General features: G+C 44.5%; 1 protein-coding gene across 1 annotated transcript in view; it reads left to right on the top strand.

The window, feature by feature from the left end:
• The window catches only part of RPS6KA2 (ribosomal protein S6 kinase A2), a 449,145-nt gene that overhangs the window by 263,022 nt on the left and 163,043 nt on the right, over positions 1 to 23,080 (top strand). Inside the window, 1 exon segment of the mRNA XM_030556734.1 lies at positions 22,537 to 22,653. Within this exon segment, the coding sequence (XP_030412594.1) occupies positions 22,537 to 22,653 (117 nt within the window).

Genomic DNA, 23,080 nt, shown 5'->3' with positions numbered 1-23,080 from the left:
AGGAAGGGAGCAGAGCTGATGAGAACTAGGAAGCTGCCAGCAGCAAGATACCAGAGACCTATGAGGAGTGGCCCGGAAGCCAGAGAGCAAAGAGCAAGTTAAAAGACTGTTTTCTGTTTGTTTACTCACTTAAGAGAATAAACCTGCTTGATAGAAACTGGCTGTGGCAACACATATTTGGCTGATAGCTATGGGAAGGGGTCGGGGGGGACAGAAGCCCCTGTTTGTAGAGTGACAAATTGTTTCAAAGATTACCATTTAATCATGTACATTTTATCAAATCATAATTTTGTGTGAGCCTGTAATTTTTGTCTCAAATACTGGCTTTTTTCTCACTCTATCAGAAATAACACAAATGCCTGATTTGTTTGAAATATTTTCAGAATGTGCAATGGAAATCTTCAGTGGTGAATAATTCATTTTTGGAGTGGAAATCATTGTAATGTGACTGACCCCATAATAACAGGCATAATATTGTAGACACCATATGTCCCAATCACTTTTCAGGGTTTTCAATAGCAATTTGAAGTTCTTGCTCAGTATATCCTTGAGATCAGGTGGAATCCAAATGCTGAGGTACTTCATGAGGTTTTAATAGCACTTGGAAAATCAAGCAGTATGCACATTAAGACAGATGGACAAAGCATGGACACATTAGATAGAAGCAAGAAAATATATTTGTGAGGTACAGTCTAGGGGGATTAATAGTTTTGTCTGGCTCAGCAACATAGCCTGAGAGAGAGAAAGGAGAGATTATTCTCTTACACATGGAAAGAAATGAAACTAGCTGATAGCTTTCATCTTCTTACACTGATGTTACTCAAGTGTAGCTGGGATTAGCACACAATAAGAGCCAGTTTTCTTCATGAGAATAAGAAGAAAGTTTGGTTGCCCTTTCATAATGCTACTAGACATGAGTAATCTTTAGGGCTGTATTGAATTGATGAGCAATCATCTGAGCAATTGCATAGAGCCTTTTAAAACACTGTAGATATCCTTAGATCTGTTTTTAATCAAGCATTTTTAGTCTTACAGACTAACAGACGTTTTGGAGCATGAGCTTTCGTGGATGAATACCCACTTCGTCAGATGTATGCGTGCATCTGACGAAGTGGGTATTCACCCACGAAAGCTCATGCTCCAAAACGTCTGTTAGTCTATAAGGTGCCACAGGATTCTTTGCTGCTTTTACAGATCCAGACTAACATGGCTACCCCTCTGGTACATTTTTAGTCTGAGGCTCAATTCTCTGTAGGAAAAACCCTAATATTAAATCGACATTTGTTTGTTTAAATGCTATGTTACTAAAAGTTAAATTCTGGAAGAAGCAAAGACATTCCCCTATAAGTGGATTTGACTACTGTAAATAACCATCAACCGCTACTGTATTCTGAACTGGATATTGTTATACCACTAGACAACTGCTGAAAATAATATTCCTTGGACACACATTATTTATTGCTGTGTACTGCTATATAAACAGCTTTCTGTGTTGTGCATTTTTCATAGGAAAGTCAAAAGGAATTTAATGCTCCAGGGGCACTATTGAATGTAAACTAATTTGTGGCTGAAGAGCATGTTGACTTGCCACTGTCATGGAAGCTGCTGTTTCTTTAGGGTACCACTCATTCTAATGTAGCCAGATAAAGCAGATTTCATCTTTACATTGCTGCCCAAATCTGCCCTCTTCCTGAGGGTGTCTTCACCCTATGTCATTATGACTGGGCACTTGAGAATTAAATCAGAAAATGCTCTGAACATGCTCAGTGTGTCTTGACATCTTTGTGTGCCTTTGTTCTTCCTTGAAAGTAATTCAGGGGAGATTCTAAAAGTGTCAATGTTCTTGAAATTGAAATCTCGTGACTAATAGCTTCCTTACACAGAGCTGGAGCTATCCTCAGCTAGGGAGAGCAGATGGAAATTTTAGAGCTGAAAGTTGCTCTTCCACCTGTTAGCACCTATAGTGGTTGCAAAGGGTAGAACATAGCATCTGTGAGGCTTCCGTACTGGAGGATAAGTCGAATAAAGCCCACCATCACCTCTGGTGACTGGGAGCACAAGTTCTCTAAAACCAGCTCCTGCAGTAGCCAGGGACAGATGCCCCACTCATCCGGCTTTCTATGGGATGGAGGAGAACATTTAAACAAGGAGAAGCAGAAAGTAGTATTTTTAAGGGTGGATGGAACTCCATGAAATTTAATAATTAGTGAATGTTTAGAACTGGTTTTTTGGCTTAGATTTTTTTTGTGAGATTAAGTTTGTGAGCATATTACAGGAATATTAACTACACTGTAATTACATCTTTGTATGCACATGTGCATACCATAAAATCCTGTACATTCGCTATAATGAGTGGAACTATTGTGAAATATGTGAAATGCATATTGCAAGTTCAGTAGAACATTTGTAGTTAATCTGAAGGATTCTGTAGTAAGTACAAGTATCACAAGATATAATTGGTGTCTGAATGCCAGAAATACTGAGATTATGTAGACACAAATGATTCTGCTCCTATTTTGTTACTTACACCAACTCTATAATAGCTGGATCCAAAGTCTGTTGGAGTCTTTCCATTGACTCAGTTGGCTTCAGAGCAGGCCCTAATTTCCTTCCTTGGAGTGGACTTTGTTGTTGTTGCTGCTGTGTGCCCAGGCCATGCCACTGATGACCTGTCTCTTGAATGCATTGGCTCAGTGCAGAAGCAGCATGTTTGGTGTTTATCTCCTATCAGTCTGAAGTTGAAATTCAGTGCTGGCTCATGTTGCTGTGGAAACACAAGTCCCGACTTTACAGTTGGGCCCATTGTAAAATATTACTGTGACAGAGATGGTAATTTCCTGCAATATCCTTGAAAGACCTTATTGTATTAAGTATATATATTATTGTGGGTCAGGATTGTGTATAACCTCTCTAGAGAGGTAATATGACAGATGGAGGACCTTGCAGTCCAAAAGACTGTATTGAAAATGTGTCAGACAAGAATGGACTTTTGGGACAATGAGTGTTAAGTAGCTTTCCTGGGGAATCCCTGGGGACAAGTTAGTTAAAATTTCCCAACTCTTGTTATGCAAAAACCCAGCCTTTGAAACTCCCCCCTTAGGAAAGGGTCATTATCTGCTGATCAACTGTTACAGAAGGCCAAGGTCAAAGGGCTGGGCTGTATAAAGAAACTGCTGATGTGCCCAGCCTTGGTTCTGGATCTAAGACAGATGAACTTAAACCACAGGGGGAACCACCCAGTTGTGAGTAATTTTAAAGGACTAAAATGCACCAGAGCCCTAAACTGGAGTTGCGGGTGAACTCTGGTAAGTTTTTCAGTATGATCATAGGTTTTTATCATTTGTTTTTAATGATTTCTCTGTAATGCTTTTCCTTTAAGAATAAATGTACTTGCCTAGAAGGAGCTAGGTGTTAACCTGTAACTGCAGGCAAAACACAGGTTATAGCTAAGGATATGATTCTGTCACAGATTCTGTGACTTTCCGGGACCTCCTCTGGGGCAGGACTGGACCTGCAGCCAGCCCCAGGGCCCCCGGAGCAGTTGACCTGTGGCCTGCTGGAGCAGTGGCCGGGGCTGGAGCAGGAACAGCAGTGAGGCTCAAGCTGAAGTAACTGCAAGCCCTGGCAGTGCTCTGTTTGTGTCTCCCTTCACCCTCTGGGTATTTTTAGTAAAAGTCAGGGACAGGTCAGGGGTTTCTGTGAATTTTTGTTTATTGCCTGTGACCTGTACCTGACTTCTACTAAAAATACCCATGGCAGAATCTGAACCTTGCCTTCTGAGAGAAAGAAAAGTGCAGGCAATGACCCTTGCCTTGCTGGGGATTTCACAGTGTAAGCAGAGAGATATGCAGCCTTAAAGTCCCCTGCCTAAAGTGGATGCCATTGGTGGACCCTGGTGGGGGAAATACAAGTGCAGTTATTCTGAAACCGTGACAACTATGTAACCTTAAATTCTGATGCGTAGCCAGTGGAAGTTGAAGCTTAGTGAGGGAATGCTTTTAGTGATAATACCAGAGTATTATAACACTAACTTAAAGAAAATAAGTGGCTTATATAAGTCACCTTTTATTGAGTTACTTACGTTGTCACTGTATGGTTTCCATTGCCCATGTTTGCGCTTTACACCTTGCGTAGCTGGTGTTTATAGACTGCAAACCTTTTTTATTTAGTAATGGAGAGACCCAGATGTTTTTGTAGGAGTTCAAAAATGGCTGGTCAGGCTAATCAAGGACGAGTTGGAAGCATTGTCCTGTATTCTCTCTGGATCATTCCACAGCCGAGAATTGCTCTTTTAACTGAGATTTTTGTCATTATGCAAATATTGCATCTGCTGTATGTAGTCACTTTTAATTTGACGGGAAAAGAAATCTTTCTGTAATATTTATTGACTCACAATTACATGGGAACCTTCCCACAGAAGCAATTAAGATCACTCAGGTTTATTAATTTAGTGAGCCTTACAAAAGATGTACTGTAGATCGAGCAGTAGTTTTTTATATATCTAAGAATATTGCCACATTTTTCCTACAAATAGGTATTCCTTTAAGATGAGGGCAGGTGAAGACCAACAGATGTCCTATGTCCCTTATTAACATAAAGCACTTGCCTCCAGGAACCAATTATATTTTTCACCTGACGAAGCACATGGCTGCACAGAGTAGTTCCTTTCTTCCAGGGTAGCCTTTTAAATCCTATGTGGGGTTCAGGCATCCTTTGGATCCTAAAGTGTCTGTTTGTGTGACTGGTGTGATTTAGCAAGGAAGGTGGAATGGTGCTTGATTACTCTTCTGATTTTTGGAATAGTTTCCCTCCCTCCTAACTTGTCCCATATTGAATCTTCCCCCACCAACCCCCAATAGGAAGTAGATCACTATTAGACTAAACCCTCCTAGTTAAAATTCTTTGTAACTATGAATAACCAATTATGAGACATTGGGAAATAAAAAAACATACATTTTATTATTTCCAGTACTTGAAAATATGAACACAATAGATGTCCTAAAATGGGACGAGAAATCAGGTATAATTTCAGGAAAAAATTGGAGTGGGGAGGGCAAAGTTTTGTCAGTATATAGCATGTGTTATGTTCTGCAAAGTTCAGGGAGGGAGTGGGAAATACAATGGAGCAGATAGACTTTTCTTAGGTCTAAGGAGGCAAACCAAGGTGTGTGGTAGCGTGGGGGCCAAAGCAACTTCCCCCTTTGCCCCAATGCTGCCCTTGGTAGAAAATTTTTTTTTTATAAATAACAAAAACTAGGAAAAATAACTCTGGAACTGGGAATTAGGAAACATGGATTCTAGTCCTGACTCTCACTCACTGTGTGCCCTTGAGCATGGAACTTGGGCCAATATATTTATAAGTAGTATGATTTCGAGGGCCTCTGTTATGGATGCCCAACTTGAGACAGAGTGGCTTCTTGGACTCATCTCTAAGGAATGAATCCAAAAATAGTGACTTGTGTTCTTTAAGGGGCCTCAAAACACTAATTCACTAATCAAAAGTCCCATCAACTCCGTTACTGATTGTAACTCAAACGTCTTAATAAGTAGATTTTTCAAATGTAAAAGAGCAAAGCCATTTGAAAGGAAAATATCAAATGTGCCTATGTGAACTGACAAGCTGAATTTATTCAAGAAACTTTAGGTTCCTTAATATGTCGTGACCCAAGTAATCTGAATAATTTGCTATTATGGTGTTGATCCTGAAAATACTTAAGTAAATGCATGACTTAGTAAATGTGCGTAGTCCCAAAAGTTAAATACATGAATGTTGCAAGATAAGGGTCTGAGACACCTTCCTCTATTGCTACAGGTACTATTAAATGTGGGTATATGTATTAGAATCTGTCCCTTAATAATCACTGTGACCACTTTTTTTCTTGTTTGCTCCCAGAAATATTGGAAGCAATGTTTCTGGAAACAAATAAGCCTATTGTCGTATGGAACTATTAATGCTGCTTGTGAAATCGAAGTGCCATCCTCGCAATAATACTTTCTACCTCTAGGAATCACAGTAAAGGATTGTGGAGGTGACTGTTTTTTTCAGTATCTGCAGGTAATGACTGTTTTATAGCTTGTTAATCTCTTGTCTTTAATTAAACAGAGCAGATGCTGCCTCGCCCAAGTAATAGTTAGGGACCAGCAATTGAAAGATCAGTGCAACATGTAGGTCAGACAAAAAAAGTACGCAGTGGTGGTGTAGCTGTGTCAGTCCCAGGATATCTGAGAGACAAGATGGCTGAGGTAATATCTTGTATTGGACCAACTTCTGCTGGTGAGAGAGAAGCTTTTGAGCTTACACAGAGCTCTTCTTCAGGTCTGAGAAACCTACTCAGTGTGTCATTGCTAAATATAAGGTGGAACAGATTAAGTACGTATGCTAAACACATTTCTAGGGACCATTCAAGGTGAAGAGACCTGTTAACACCTTTCCTGTCATAGCTGGGAAAGGGGAGAAGGCAGCTAGGGAGGAGCAGGTATTAGTGGGTTACAGATTGGATTTATGGCTTATTACAACAGTGTCTCTATTAACTCCATAATTTTTAGTGCCTAGCAGAGCAGTGAATTTAACCTCCCAGGCTCATCTTTTGAAAGTATTGAACAGGTTTCCTTTGAGGATGAGGACTGAGAGAGATTCCCCCGCCCTCCGCGCCCCCTCCCCATGACTGGAGGGGTGTTAACATGCCATTTCACCTTGAGTAATCCCCCGAAATGTGTGTTAACATCTTATGCTAAGCAATCTGTTCCGCCTTGTATTTAGCTGTGAAACTCTGAATATGTTTCCCAGACCAGAAGAACTCTGTGTAAGTTGGAAAGCTTGTGTCTCTCACCAACAGAAGTTGGTTTAATAAAAAACAAAGAGTTGTTTAAAGGTGTGGGGAGGGATGGGTTCTGAGTCAGCAAGAGGGCTGCAGCTGGAATAAAGGCAGTGAAACTATAAATCTGGAAATGACCTTTTCCATATAAGACATTTGCTCGAATAAAAACCTTTATTTTCTGTTGCCATTACATGTGTCAATGACCACATGCTTGGTACAGAAAGCATTGCTTGGCTGTTTCAGCTGGGGACAGGCAGTCAGGAGATGGTGTACTAGTCCAGCCTTCTTGTGTGGCTTTGTGCCAATCACTAATGTCCTGATTTTCAGCTATGCTAGGCACCTGCAGCTCCTGTTGACTTAAGCTGGAGTTCTGAGTGCTTAGCATCTGTGAAAATCAAGGCTGTAACCTATTCGTTCCCTGTAAAGTGGGAATGACCCTTATCTAAAGTGTTTTGTGATCACCCAGTGAAAGGGACAACATGAATGTTGTCATCCGGGTGCAATGCCAGGACCTCAGCCATTTGTTGCTCTAGTATTTAAGCTGATTTTTTTTTTCCTGCAGATGGCCTGAAACAATTGCTCAGAGGTGTGGACTCTGTCCTACTCATTTCAATGAAGAATTAACTCTACATGCCCAGTGGTGATTCTTTTAAATGATAGTTCTCATCAAAGCACATAAAAAAAGGAGGGGGAGGGTCATATTATGAAGATCTACACAATCTGCTGTGAGTAATATCTCCAATATGTCATTGCCAGTTGGTAGCACCTGATAAATACCACTATTTACTCCCATCCACCCCCTCAAAAAGGAGCCAAGCCCAAGGAGCCTAGCAGAGGTCAAATGGATGTCTGAGCCTATTAACCAAATTAACAAGAAAATAGCTCCCGGCGATAGTGTTAAACAGAATGGTCTAATGGCTTAAAAAAACAGACTGTAACTGGTTTTAAAATGACACATATTTTAACTGGAAGAGAGATTGAAACAGCTTTGAACTAAATACATGGAACTAGTTATTCTTCAGCCAGTTGAATAAGTTTAAGAAGTTGAGATGGCCCTATTTGAAGTGGCCACATGGATGGGGAGCTCTGAGTGAAGGTAATTGCATACTTAACATTTCCATGCAGTTCTGATACAGTAACTCTACAGCGTCCCTGTGCTTAAGCTGAGGCGAGGGTCAGGGCCAGCTCCAGGCACCAGCACAGCAAGCAGGTGCTTGGGGCGGCCAAAAGAAAGGGGCAGCACAACCGAGTCTTCAGCGGCAATTCGGCGGTGGGTCCCTCAGTCCCTCTCGGAGGGAAGGACCTGCCGCCGAATTGCTGCCAAAGAATGAAGTGGAGGCGGTGGAGCTGCTGCCGAAGTGCTGCCAGTTGCAGCTTTTTTTTTTTATCCCCTGCCGTTTGGGGCGGCAGAAACGCTGGAGCTGGCCCTGGCTAGGGTTGCCAATTCTGGTCAAACATATTCCTGGAGGTTTCATCACATGATATGATCTCAAATGAAAGATTAATCTTTACTTTTTGGAGACTCCAGGACAATTCTGAAAGGGTGGCAACCCTAGCTGAGACCATTCAATTTCAGTAAAATAGAAAACAAATCTTAGTATATTCCACACAGGTGAGCATGAGATAAAACATTAATATACCTAGTAATGAACTTTGGGGATTTAGCAATATTACATGCACAGGCCTCTAAATTAAAATGTAGGAGTTAAATCTGTGTGATTTTGTGATTAGGACTGGGAGTCAGGAAAGTAAGATTTTATCCCTGGCTTGGCCAGACTCATTATGTGAGCATGTGCAAGCCACTTAACCATGCTGCACTTCAGGTGCCCATCTGTCCAAGTTTATATTTACTTCCCTCACAGGGTCTTGTGGGCTAAATTAATGTTTCTAAACCACTTTGACATATGATGGAAGATGCTGCAAATGCGCACACAACTGTTAAGGAAAAATGGAATGTGGACTAATCTCTCCAATTTATTGTACCCCTCCAAAATGCAAAAGGTACAGCCCACAGATGTCTTTTAACACTCTAAAAAACAACTTCATAAGAGTTCAATAACAATAGTTGCAGCTAATCAATCAAAGTAAATTTGTGTGACAGTTTAATGCATTTTGTAACTTTTTTTTTTTAAGATATGTGACTAATCCCTGGTTTCTGCTGACCCAAATTAGATCAGCGTAGCAGGCACTTAAACGATAAAGTAACTGAGGCACTCTCCAATAGAAAACGCTGGCAGTGCATTCCCTAGGGAAAGCAATGAACAAAACATCTGAAGAGACAAAGGGAAACTATCATATTTTTCATTGTTTTATAGATGCAGTTGCAAATCATGAATAGCATCTTCTTTCACAGCAAATGGCTTTGGAGCTTCTGGGAATTAGTGGCCAGTAGAGTAACTCCCTGGGTTTGATTGTTTTTGGAAAATGCTTCAACAATGCAAACTTTGAAGAGAATTTAATTTTACATGGGGTGGGGGAAATGGAAGGAAAGTGCTGTACTGTGCAGGCTGATACACAGTTACCTTGGTCATGTGTTTGCCTTGCATATCCAAATAGTATGTGCTTGATTAATGAGCTATAGTAACTAGATTACTTGGAATTCTGATTAATAAAACCCGATGAGCTGTACAGCTCATCAACTTAACATTCACTTGAATTAGTTCTGAATGAGTGGAATTTGATAAAGTTGCATGTTATGAAGCTGCAGCATCTGTCTGCATTCTATATGAGTGTTCAGTCAGGGTTCAAGGCTTGATACTTGTGGAAAAATCTCAACATAGGGAACATATTTTCTGTATATCCTCTCCGTGTTCCTGATTATGTGTCCTTGTAGTTCCAACTATCTAGCACATTTCTTATGGATTCTATTTACAGCTCCTCTTTCAGTAGTAGTTATCCTAGGACTGAACTCTTCTGGTGCTGAAAATTGCTAAAGGATAAGTGGGTAGCATATTGGAGTTTCTTGTATTCAGGATGCCATACAGGGGAATTCAGACTTCCCCTTTGCAGATATTAATGTCAGGAATAAAAGGCCAAGGAGTTAAAAAGAGAGGATGGCATTTCTCTTTGGAGGGAGGATGTGTGTATGCTGAAGGAAGGTGTAGGAACTGTGGTTCATTTTTAGTGCTCCCTTTTCAGGAAGGCTTGCAATAAAGCCATTTACTTGGTTCAATATCATTTCCTGAGACTCGTACAGTCAGCCATCAAGAGACCAAGGATCTGATTCTTCAACTCTGTAATCTTTTCTCACTGTATACAACCACCACATAGGGCAAGACCAAGTTATTGACCAATTGTGGGCTTAGTCGCCCCCACCCTGCCATGCCTGTCAGAGGTCAGAGTAGGAGGGAGGGGCTTAAAAGGGGAAAACACAGCAGAGCTGGTGGCAGACTAGAGAGGAGAGTGGACTTCCAGACTTCAGTCAGCCATCTCACCAGGAGCTGAAGACCAGAACTTCTCAGGTGATTACTGCCCAATTCTGAATCCACCTTTAATAAGACTATTTTTTCTTAGATGCCTGTGAGGTTAGTTGGGGCCACAGTTTAGCAGAAGTTGACTAAAGGAAGAAAGACTTGTCCCACTGTGGGACAACTCATTTGTGTTCATTTCTTAAAATGTTTGTTGACAACAACCCTGGAAGGGGCATACTGTCCTGGGCTCAGCCATAAGACAGATCCTGTTACTACTAGGCTGTCATGATGGAACAGCTGGACATTGCAGAGCAGCGACCTAAGTGAGTGCAGGGGTTTGGCACAGGGCCTAGGGGGCACCCTGCTGAAGGAGCCTAGTGATATGCACATTATGACCAGATCTACAAAGGGACTTAGGTGCCCAAAGCCCAGTTTTAGGCCCAATTGCAATTCCCAACACTGCTCCTCGGTTGCCACGTAACCTTGTAGGTGCCCAAATTCACTCAGCCCTGAAGTTTCTGCCTCTGAACATGCACACTTCTGCCTCAGGGAGGTGCCCAGATGCCTATCTCACACCTAAGTCCCAGCATGATCCTCCAGCCAAGGAAAAGATAGGCTGGGGAATACCTATCTTGTCTGTGGGGACTGATCCAGTAGGTATACCCTGAGTGTTTCTAACTTCACATCAAACAGCCAGGGAGGGAGGAGGCGGCAGCCTCCCTTACAACCTTAAATCCAGTGCTTAGAGTACTCTCACTGGATTTGAAAGATCCCCCATTTCAACTCCCTCTGCCTGATGAGAAGAGATCTGAACAGGGATTTCCCACCTCCCCGGTGAGTACCCTACCCACTGGACTACAGGTTATAAGGAAGGTAGTGGCCTCCTCACATCCATCATCCCCCCAGCCCCCAAAATTTTGGCATGGAGGTAACTGCTTACCTAAGCTGTTCTCTCAAAAAACAACTTATTTAAGTGTCTAAACTGCCTGATTTAATGAAGAGGGATTCCTAGCTGAGGATCGCAAACAGAGACCGGCACTTCCCCACAGCTCAGGGTTGGGCACCGAACTCAGAGAGGAGCAGGGCTTTAACATACCTCTTATCAGCATCTCTCATTGGGTAGCTTAGGCAGCTCCCTGGCTTTTGTGGATCACAGTCTCAGATACCTATTTCTCCCCATTCATTATATAGGAGCCCTACATGCCTGAGTCTGATATTGTGGGTCCCAGTGATTTTTTCAAGGTGCCTAAAAGTTAGGCCTTGTAGCACTGGAATCCCTTTGTAGATCCAGGCTTAGTGACTACTCCTATGAGTTGGGACTCTTCTCCTTTGTTAGGGCTTGCAGAATCGGGCCCCAACTATATCTGCCCTATGACCATATGGTAATTGAGCCATTATTAGTAGCATGCATCTGAAGAAGTGGGTATTCACCCACGAAAGCTCATGCTCCAAAACGTCTGTTAGTCTATAAGGTGCCACAGGATTCTTTGCTGCTTTTACAGATCCAGACTAACACGGCTACCCCTCTGATACTTAGCAGTAGTTAGGTAGTTTTCAATGGACTTGATGCCCACGTAGATCAGTACTTTATGTATTTAAAGCCTGATCACAAACCCATTTAAGTCAGTGAGAGTCTTTCCAGAGTTTTTGGATCAGGCCTTTAATTTGCTAACTGGATGTTTGTTTTCTTTACTGCTTAATATTTAGCAAAACAAATGTAGAAACTCTTCATCTTTACAAAAGAGGCAACAGTGCTAGCTGACTAAAAAGGGCATAATTTGTTGCCCCACTTATCTCATTTTGTTGATTAGCTGCAACAGATGCTGATGCCCAATTCACTTTTTAATATAGTAAATTTGACACATTTGATAGCTCCTCCTCTTCTTGTACCATCCTCAATAGACATTAACTAACTGGTACTGTGCCATAATGACAAACATGAGTTGTTTTCACTAATGGCACATCTTGCATTAGCCATCTGCATCCTTCTTTCGTATTTCTTTTGAAGGGCCCAATCCTGCTAATTCTCAGGCACACAAGCAGTGCTTTCTGACACCTCTATTCACACTGGAAGCAACAGAACTACAACCATGAATAAGGACTACTCATACAAATAAGGTTTTGTAGAACAGGGTCTTGTATTTACTGGATTGATCCTGAGCAGAGCTGGGCGAGATTTTTTCGAACAAATAGTTTTTGTTGAAAAATGCAGTTTGGATTGACCTAAAACTATATGTGAAATTGACATGATGAGAACAGTAACTGCCTCTGAGTTTAAAGAGAGATAAATAGCCAGAGCTTGAGCACTTGTTTGGAGAGAGGATTACTGAGTCCAAACTGGTTTCTACGCTTGTGTTGCAAAGCAGCTGTAGTTGATGAGAGTGATGCATCTGTTCCTCCCTCAGAGCTCTGGTCCCAGCTCTGTTGTGGCTTTGACCGACACTTGGGCCAGCGGTTTTGACTAAAGCCTTCATCACAAAGGAATTTGTTGTGTTTAGGGTAGGATTAAAAGACAGGTTCCCTGATAGTAACAAAAAGCAGCTTTGTCTGGGGAGTCCCAAATACAGCACTCTGTTTAGCTGGCGTTCTGAAAGTAGGACTACATCCATATAAGCTGTACTGTTGCTCTTTGCTGTTAATCCTTCTTTGTGCAATGTAGGAGCTGGAGCTATATTTAGAGTGTCAACAAAAAAACAGACCAGGAGGAAGACCTGGAGTCTGTGCCCACTCTTTTCTTTCTGCCTCAGAAATTAACCCAATCAAGAAGTCCAAAATGTGTTTTGTGACTGCTCAGCAACTAGGGAGGATTGTTATGGTCTGCTGTCTTGCAGCTTTTAATTCCATTAGCCATTTTGCAGTACGGTTTGTATCGACGATTCTATACCAAGTAAAGTTTCACTGTGCAGTGTACATTTATCTTCCTTGAGCCTCTAATGGAACACATGCGTGTCCCTGTCTTTTCACAGACACTCAGTTTTAAGACTGTCTCTAACTGAATTAAGCTATTACACCATGGTTTACTGTTCCTTCTATTTCTGACTGTCTGCCTGGTGCATCACCTTGTGGTTCAGCTGGCTGAGAGTAAGGGCAGGGTGGAACTTGTAGTCCTCCCTCCACAGCGTGCTGCTTGGTGGACTGCAGAGGCTACTTCATCCACTGGGGCTGCATTAACCTTGGTGGAGCAACTCCATGACCAGAAGGAGGATTTGTCCTTCCTGCACATCTACCTAGGCTGGCAGGGATACTTGGGTCAGGAGATGGGCCCTGTATTTGTCCTTTGATGCATAGGAACAACTGTTACTAAGTTTCACCACAGATCTCTCTCTCTCTCTCTCTCTCTCTCTCTCTCTCTCTCTCTCTCTCTCGCTCTCTCTCTCTCTCTCTCTCTCTCATTGTTTTACCCTGAACCAGAAGCAAATACTCACCAGCAACCACACAACAAAAACACTAACCCAGGAACCTATCCTTGCAACAAAACCCGTTGCCAACTCTGTCCACATAGTGTCCCCTGAATCACATCAGCCACACTATCAGAGGCTCGTTCACCTGCACATCTATCAATGTGATATGTGCCAGCAATGCCCCCTCTGCCATGTACATTAGCCAAACTGGACAGTCTCTCTGCAAAAGAACAAATCAGACATCAAGAATTGTAACATTCAAAAACTAGTTGGAGAACACTTCAGCCTCCCTGGTCACTCAATTACAGACCTAAAAGTCGCAATTATTCAACAAAAAAAACCTTCAAAAACAAACTCCAACTAGAAACTGGAGAACTAGAATTAATTTGCAAACTGGACACCATTAAATTAGGCTTGAATAAAGACTGGAAGTAGATAAGTCATTATACAAACTAAAAACCATTTCCCCATGTTAATTTTTCCCCTACTGTTACTCGCACCTTCTTGTCAACTGTTTGAAATGGCCCATCCTGATTATCACTTAAAATTTTTTTTTCTCCTGCTAATAATAGCCCACCTTAATCAATTAGTCTCATTAGAGTTGGTATGGCAACACCCATTTTTTCCATGTTCTTTGTGGGTATTTATGTGTGTGTAATCTTCCTACTGTATTTTCTATTGCATGCATCTGATGAAGTGGGCTTTAGCCCACGAAAGCTTATGCTCAGATAAATTTGTTAGTCTCTAAGGTGCCACAAGTACTCCTGTTCTTTTTTTCAGAAAAGCTTGTGCATTTAAACTTCTCGTTTGGTTCAATAAAACCACTGGGAGTATATTAATCTTTTATGAAATTTTCTAGTAGTTAAGTACTGGGTAGATTTGCTGCAACAGGTGTAACCTACAGTAAGAGTCAAATATTTTAGGCTAATTAAAAATACATGGCGCAGACATGTTGATCTTGGTTTGACATTCTACAAGACTTGCAGGAGTGCAAGGAAATCCTTGTAGGGTGGAGAACACTGCAGTGAAGTTGTTCTTAATCTGGAATGATTGATGTTTTTAAAACACTGGAGGATAGCATGCTATAACAGATGGAAGGGAATGCCTTTCCTTCCATTGACGTCATGGGCTTGGCTTTGCTTTCAGTGGCAGTTCCGTGCATTAAGTGGCTGCAGAATGGAACCCACAGCACCTAGTTCTCATTTGCACTAAAGGTGGCAGTGTAAAGGGGCTTTAGTGTAAATGAAAGTCATGTCTGTAATCTTCTGCTGACAGATGATAGCAAAAGCTACAATCAGGCTCTGTTTTAAGCCCAGTTCTAGCACTCCTCTAACTAAGCAGAGAGAAATTGGTGGGCCTTTCAATTAGCAGGCTCACTCTAAAAGCCAAGCAGTATTTTATCTGGAAAGGTTGGGGGAAAAACTACTTTTGAGTTACAAGTCATAAAACGTACCTAGATATGATATTTTGACTTGTCTAAGGCCACTTTATGTCCTCCTAGCTCACAGCTCATTACTATCCCTCCAAACCTGGAGAGAGCATCAACATGTTTGGAGAATGTATTGCATCTTAATTGGTAAACATTGAGCCAAATTCTGACACTGAGTCTGATCGCATACAGGAGAATTTCCCTCCGTGCAAGATGCTGCCGTATCGGGCATAGGGACCTGTCAGAGTGGAAGGGGGAATGTCAGTAGTACCTTGTATTATGGCTATTCTGGGCTGCAGAGTGACCCACAGGCACAAGTAAGAAGTTACTGTAAATTAAAGCAGAGGTTGTTCTTGAACCATACAATGAGATTCTACATACACACTCACACTCGCACTCTTATTGTGGGCCTAATCCAAAATCCAGGGAAGTTAATAAGACTCTTTGCACTGATTTCAAGTGGGGTTGCATTTGACCCTATATAAACTATTAGTGCGTTTGAATATTTATATACCTTCCTCTAATTGCTCTTTTGCATGCTTGAATACAGAGGGGGGTTTTAGATTATAATTTTCCTTGGTATATTTAGATTAAAGTTATCAAAGATTTTTGTATGTTAATATTTAAGAAATTGGCATTACAGTGTAACATAAATGGCATTTGAATCTTACAGCAGTGAAACTAATGATAAATTAAACTCATCAAGATTCTGTTCAGCTGAGAGCTGTCAAATTATTTTCCTGTTTGTTTGTTTTTGCATTGCAAAAACAAAAAGTATGCTCACAATCCATGCTCTTCTACAAGGACTGTCAAGATTTATGCAAAAATGTCACCTTGTCTGAGATGAGACTAAAGTTCTTAACAATCTTAAAAGGTGTTTCTGAGTGTCTGGAGGGATTTCCTGCATTTTGTTCTAGTTTCAAAATTTAAAAAATCTTCTAATTGTGTTCTTTGATGGATGATTCCTGGTAAGCATGTAATATAGTTGATAAATTAAAATATTTCTGCCTCTACAGAAAAGAGGCTTTGTATGGTAGGACTATAACAAGCAAACTGTGCCCTCAGAGGTATACTGTGTGAATCATTGAGTTATGTAAACTATGGTGAAGGGCTTCTTACTATTTCACAAAGCTGCAAAATGTGGAGGACCTTTGTTGTGCTAGATTTCCAACAGATTGTTATGCTATAAATCTGTTTATACATGCATTTGTACTGCATGTGGAAATTGGGTAACTGCATGCAATCCTTAGGCACTGAAGGTAACCACTTGTACAAATAATGACCTTCTCATGCAGGTGCAGTAAATGTGCACACATACAGGTCAAGACATACATGAATTTTGTGGGCTAATCTTAGCATTCCTCAGCTGAACATTTCTCCTGGAATCTAGTTTGAAGAGGTGTTGTTGGATAGTTTTTTTGCATCTCTTTAATTTTACCTTTGAGAGCATAGTGTAAGACAACAAAATGAAATTAGTTCATAAGTAAACAGGCAAAGCAGTGGTAAGCAGAAAACCCATTTTGTATTTTGGCAATGTTGTCTAGCTCATGTTGTTGAAGAAATATTATGAGTAATCACTGGGATGTTGACTATAAGCTAAATTGTCATACCCCTTACAGGGGAGCAAGGTCCTCACCCTCTGTTACTCCCTTGCGCTGTCTTGTTCAGATTTCAGGCCTGAATACAGGGGAAGGAGAGAGGCTGCATGCCTGGTTACCTGCCTTACCTCTGCTCCTCAAGCAAGTGGGCAGAGAAGACGAGGGATTGGAAGGAGCCTTGGTTCATGCATGCGCACACTCTCTTGCTTGCTGTCAATATGCACAGATAGTAAACTGCTGCATTAAAAAGGGTGTAGTAATTTACTCCTCTCCTAGATCGAGCAGGGAGCGAGGCAGGAATTGTGGCACCTGCTCCTGGGCCAATGCAGCTACACACTGCCCCCATGCAGATAAAGTTAGTCTAGCCTCCTGTGACGCGGCGAGGCCGCGGTTTGTCCTGCAGCGGGGCTGTGGGATATCCCACCGCCTCGCTGTTAGTAGCCTTAACCCCGGGCCCTGGTCCGGATGGGACAACAACCAACATGAGTCACTACGCTCAGGCCCTTAGGCAGGGCTGAGCAGCAACAGTTCTAGGCCCAGCCCTTAGGTCAGGGCGGGGCAGCAAACACAGCAGTCAATAGGCTCAGGCGGGAAGTAAAGTTGGTACCCTGGTCGGTAAGGATTTCCCAGGGCAGGCCTACGTAGGCAAAGACCTTGACCAGTTCGTCGGCAATGGTCCTCGTTGTGATGCTCCAGAGCGGGACAGCTTCGGGGAAACGGGTGGCATAGTCCACGATGACTAAGATGTAGAGAAACCCGGCCCGGCTTCTCGGGCGGGTTCCCACCAAGTCCATCGCCACCCACTCAAAGGGCGTCTCCACGATGGGCATGGGTATGAGGGGGGCTGGGGCCATCTGTGAGGAGGCAGCAAGCTGGCATGCCGGACAGGAGTTGCAATAGTTCCGCACCTCCTGATGCACCCCGGGCCAGAAAAACCGGGCCAGGATCTGGGCGAGGGTCTTTTCCTGGCCTATGTGCCCAGCCGCTGGGACGTCGTGGGCAAACCTCATCGCTGCCTGTTGGTGGCACCGAGGCACCAACATTTGAGTCTGTAGTTCCCCAGTGCGGGAGTCCCACTCCATCCAATAGAGATGGTCGTGGGCACAGGTTTTGGCTCAGGTGGGATCAAGCAGGGCGCCGTCGACCGCCGCGAGCTGCTCATATGCCTGGCCCAGGGTGGGGTCCTCCCGCTGGTCCCGGCAGAAATCTGTGTTGATCACGGGGTTATCGATGGGCACCTGCAAGGGGTCCCCTGACGAGATGTCCTGGCTCTTTGGCCCGGCCTCCTCAGTCTCCTTGGCCGGGCCCTCGGGGCGGTCCCCTTCGAAGACGGGGGTGACGTCCGGGTCTTCCCGGGTGTGGGGCCGCAGGACGCCCACAAACTCCAGCCAGTCCCGCCCCAGGATTATGAGGTAAGCAAGTCGTGGGGCCAGACCGACCACGAGGGTTCGCATGACTCTGTCAGCAGTCCGAGTCAATCAGGGCTCACGTCTGGCAGTCCCCGACGGTTACGGGCACGGTGATCTTAGTGGCCTGCGGCCCTCGGGCGTAGTTCTTGCCAGTACAGACGTGCCCAAAGCTGCAATCCATTGCCGGGCAGTCCCACTGAAGATGCCCCTGCTTCCTGCAGGAGAAACAGGGCCCAAGTTCGGGTCATCCTGGTCGGTTCGCACCACCTTTCGGGCTTGCCGCAGGACCCCACGGGGTGTGGCCAGTCCCAGGTCTGGTGCCTGTAGGAGTTTGCCGAGGGGTCCCATCGGGCCACCGAGCCTGGGGTTTCTGACTCTGCGGGGGTGTCCGTGGGTCGGCGCGGGAGTTTGGCTGTCGCTCAGGGTTGGGGCGCTTGAGCTCTGGAGGATGATCCTGCATCCCCAGCCCAAGCAGGTTTTCCACTGCAAGGAAGTTTTCCATGAGGGCGATGGCAGCGGCCCCTGTCTGGGGCCAGTGCCCAACGACCCAGGCCCTTCCCCGCGGCGGGAGGGCGTGGAGGGAACTGCTCCAAAATAACCTGTTCCAGGAGCTCTTCGGGGCTCCGCCAGTCCAGCTGTAGCCATCTCTTGCATAGGTCTCTCAGCTGTTGCACCACCAGCTGCCGCTGGGCACCGGCATTGTAGGCAAGACTCTGAAACCACTGGCGAAAGGTTTCAGAGCTGACATCCAGAGTGTCCAAAATTGCCGCCTTCACCTGGGTATAGTCCCTGGCCTCCTCTGTCAATAAACCCCAATATGCGGATTGTGCCCTTCCGGTCAAAGGTGGCCCACTGGTCAGGGGCCCACCGCAAGACCTGGGCCACCCTTTCACACGTCACCAGGAAGGCCTCGGGGTCGTCTATGGGGCCCATCTTGGTTAGCCTTACAGCGGGTTTAGCTGAGGGGTCCCCTCTGGGGGTCTACAGGTCCGGACAGCGCTGTCGCGAACTGCTGTACGCATTTTCGCTGGAAGTCCTGATGCTGGGTGGTCAAATCTCAAATCAGCTGCTGCTGCTGGGCTCCTAGCTGCTTGACCAGCTGTTGTTGTTGCTGGAGCTGGGTGGCCTGCTGCTGCTGCAGCTTGGCCGCCTGCTATTGCTCCTGGCTCTCTGTCCAAAAGGTGAAGAGTTGAGACAGATCCATGTCTCTTGGGGGGTGGGGGAGGTTCGTTCCCCCCCAGCCCCTTTCTCACAGGGGTCGAGGGCTCGTGCCCACATTCTGGGCAGAAGTCCCCACTTCTGGTACCAAGTGTGATGCGACAAGGCCGCAGTTTGTCCCACAGCGGGGCTGTGGGATATCCCACCGCCTCGCTGTTAGTAGCCTTAACCCCAGGCCCTGGTCCGGGCAGGGCAACAACCAACGTGAGTCACTACGCTCGGGCCCTTATGCAGGGCTGAGCAGCAACAGTTCTAGGCCCGGCCCTTAGGTCAGGGTGGGGCAGCAAATACAGCAGTCAATAGGCTCATACCCTTAGGCAGGGCTGAGCAATAGCAGTTCTAGGCCCGGCCCTTAGGTCAGGGCAGGGCAGCAAACACAGTAAGTCAATAAGGGGTTTGCGGCAGCCTCAGGCCAGGGAAAAGGGGGAGTCTGCCACCCCTGGAGGGGTGGCGGGGGGGACGCAGGCCCTCCCACTCCCCTGCGTGCCAGCCCGGGGCCCTAGCAGCAGCGGGGAGTCTCTGCTGTCAGTGGGTATCCAAGCCGCAACACACTGACATTGGTTCTGGCAGTGTTGCAGCCAGACTGGGGTCGGCTGCCCCCAGGCCACTTCCATTCTCCCCCTCATCGAGTACCTGAGTCGTCGCGGTGTCAGCAGAGGGGTCGACCACCATCGGTTCTTCAGGGTAAGTGTCCACAGGTGGGCTCGGTGAGTCCTCGGGGTAGCGGGAGCAGGGCAAGCTTTACCAGTCCTCCTCGGGGTAACGAGCTAGGGGTAGGCTCGGCCAGGCCTCCCCGGGGTAGTGAGCGAGGGGTAGACTTGGCCAGCCGGGTGCAACGTCAGGCCGGCCGCGACCTTCTGCTGGCTCCCCAGCAGGAGCTCGGTCACAGACGTCTGATCTCTCTGGCGGCTGGGGTTGCACTGAGCTCCGCTGGTGAGCTTTTATACTTCCGGGTCTGTGCCTTGACCTCTGAGGGGCGGGGGGGAAAGGTTTGTCCCGCAGCGGGGCTGTGGGATATCCCACTGCCTCGCTACACCTCCTGTGGTTAGATGTAAGCCATGTCTCCAACTGTGACATTTTCTTACTGATTCTGAACTCTGCTGAAAATGAATTGTTCACAAATGACAGGTGGGGATCTGAAACTGGACTAAATGGGTGACTACAGCAAATGATACTGTCCTCTTGAATATACAGGCAAGACTGAATAAAGGCCAAATCCTGATCCCATTGAACTCATTGGGAAACTTGCCGTTGATTTTAGTGAGATCAGCACTTGGCCTCTAGAAAAGAGGGCTCACCTCTGCCGGGATGGATTTCCCTATTGTGCTGTTTCATGGTTCTGTGTGTGCACGTGCACAGGATAGGGTAAAGTGCAATGATATTTTTCTAGTGATTGTTGTGATGTGATAAATCTCTTACCATTTGCCTAGCACCTTTTCATCCTGTGTGGCTTTACTGACCTGTATATAAAATTGTCCAGCACTAAATATTACCCGCTCTAGACTGACCCTCCTTCCCCCGCCAGCAGACATTCACACCTCTTCAGAAAAGAAATTCAGGACAAATACAATATGTAATTGAACACTGAGTGGGAGGAAAGTAACTCCCTGAGTTGGTGCCAGTTCACTTCCTCACTTAAGAAAAATCCCCTGGGGATGGGGTCAGAAAAGGCAGAAAACTGAGGTGAACTGAACCTCAACATTTTCTTGGAAATATGGCCTCTTCCATGGTGCCATAGAGCAGGCAGTGCATGAGGTTCCACCACATCAGAAGTAAAAGCCGTTCTGTGGCAATGGTTACGCTTTCATGTGGCTCTCTGTGCTTTGTCTTCCCCTCCCTTCCCCACCAGATCTTCCCTCCTTGTCCCCCTCCCCACCATGGCATGAGCTTTGTTGTACTGTACTGTAGTTGGCAGAGTTCCCTGTAGTTGCTCATTGTCAACTATGGAGGGACTCTGCAGGCATTAATGCTGCTCTCCCAGTCTTTATTCAAGCCTTGTTTGATGGTGTCCAATTTGCAAATTAATTCCAGTTAAGCAGTCTCTCACTGGAGTCTGTTTTTGAAGGGGTTTTTTTGTTGTAATATTGCGACTTTTAGGTCTGTAATTGAGTGGCCAGGGAGGCTGAAGTGTTCTCCAACTGGTTTTTGAATGTTATAATTCTTGACATCTGATTTGTGTCCATTTATTCTTTTACGTAGAGACTGTCTGGTTTGGCCAATTTACATGGCAGAAGGGCATTCCTGGCACATGATGGCATATATCACATTGGTAGATGTGCAGGTGAATGAGCCCCTGATGTGATGTGACTGGGAGTGGATGGGCCATTACACAAAGTAAAACTATTTCCCCATGCTTATTTCCCCCTTCCTCTCCCCCAGTTCCTTACATCTCCTTGTCAATTGCTGGAAATGGGCCATTTTCATTACCACTACAAACAGTTCTTTTTCTCTCCTGCTGATAATAGCTCACCTTAACTGATCATTCTCCTTATAGTGTGTATGGTAACACCCTTGGTTTCATGTTCTCTGTGTGTGTGTGTGTGTGTGTGTGTCTATATCTTCCTACTGTATTTTCCGCTACATGCATCTGATGAAGTGGGTTTTAGCCCACGAAAGCTTATGCTCAAATAAATTTGTTAGTCTTCAAGTTGCCACAAGTACTCTTCTTCTTTGTGTATGGAAGGTTACTACTAGCAACCTTCCATTATTCCTTCAGCTGAACATGCAGAAGCACTATGAGCAAAGTCTTCTCTCTGTTGCCCATTTATAGTCAGAGTCTCTCCTTAAAGATGATAACGCTACAGGTTTTTAAATGACTGTAAATGATGTCTTTGGACAGTAGGCTATATTTGGAAAGGTCTGCACTAGTGGTACTGTAGCACATACACATAGATCACTGTAATAGATAATAAGGTCTGTGATGAACAGGCATTGTGAGCCCGGTCGCTTCAATTATTTACTCCACTGTTTCAATTTACAGGTTCTGTTTTTATCTATTCACATCATGAAGTTTCATAGGCAGAAGCAGTGGGATGCTGACGTCTTGCATTCAGACTCAACGTATTGTACTGAAAATAATAAGTCCCAGTATATACACACTTCATATTTGGCATAGCATTTAGTTTGGATTCTCCAGAGTTTCTGGTATTAGGGATTTAATTGTAGAAACAAGTGTGGTGGGGTTTAAATAAATATTGTGTTTTCCTTCACTCGCAGAAACAGCTGTGATTTTATTTTTTCTTTTCTTTCACAGGAAGAAGGTATAGTGAAGGAAATAGACATCAGTCATCATGTAAAGGAAGGTTTTGAAAAGGCGGATCCTTCACAGTTTGAGTTGCTGAAAGTATTAGGGCAAGGTTCCTACGGAAAGGTAATTTTCTATAGTATGTAATCATTCAGATTAGCATTGTGAGAAGATAACATGATGGACTTAATTCTGCTTTGAATGGCACTAGTACCATTCCATTGAAGTCAATGAAGCTGTATGGGCAGAAGAGCATATTTGCCATTCACTGGGGTCCTATGTACGACACAGGTTAGGGGATAATGTTTATAAGGCTAAGCCTAGAACACGAGTGAGTGTTATGTACTGGTTTATGTAATCCCCTCCGTGTTGCATTAACCCACCCCCCAGCTGTTTCAGATTGTGGTATAATTGTTAGTTAGGGGACATTGGTTGGGATTTTCAAAGAGGCCTGTGGGAACTAGGCATCCAATTCCTGTTGACTTTCAATGAGGTATGGTCACATAATCCCCTCAGGACCCTGTGAAAATCCTCTGAGGCTCATGTTCTGAGC

This window comes from Gopherus evgoodei, chromosome 3 (genome assembly GCF_007399415.2).
Source record: "Gopherus evgoodei ecotype Sinaloan lineage chromosome 3, rGopEvg1_v1.p, whole genome shotgun sequence".
Classification (NCBI taxonomy): domain Eukaryota; kingdom Metazoa; phylum Chordata; order Testudines; family Testudinidae; genus Gopherus; species Gopherus evgoodei.
Note: the sequence above shows the minus strand (reverse complement) of the source record. Positions and strands in the feature narration are given on the sequence as shown.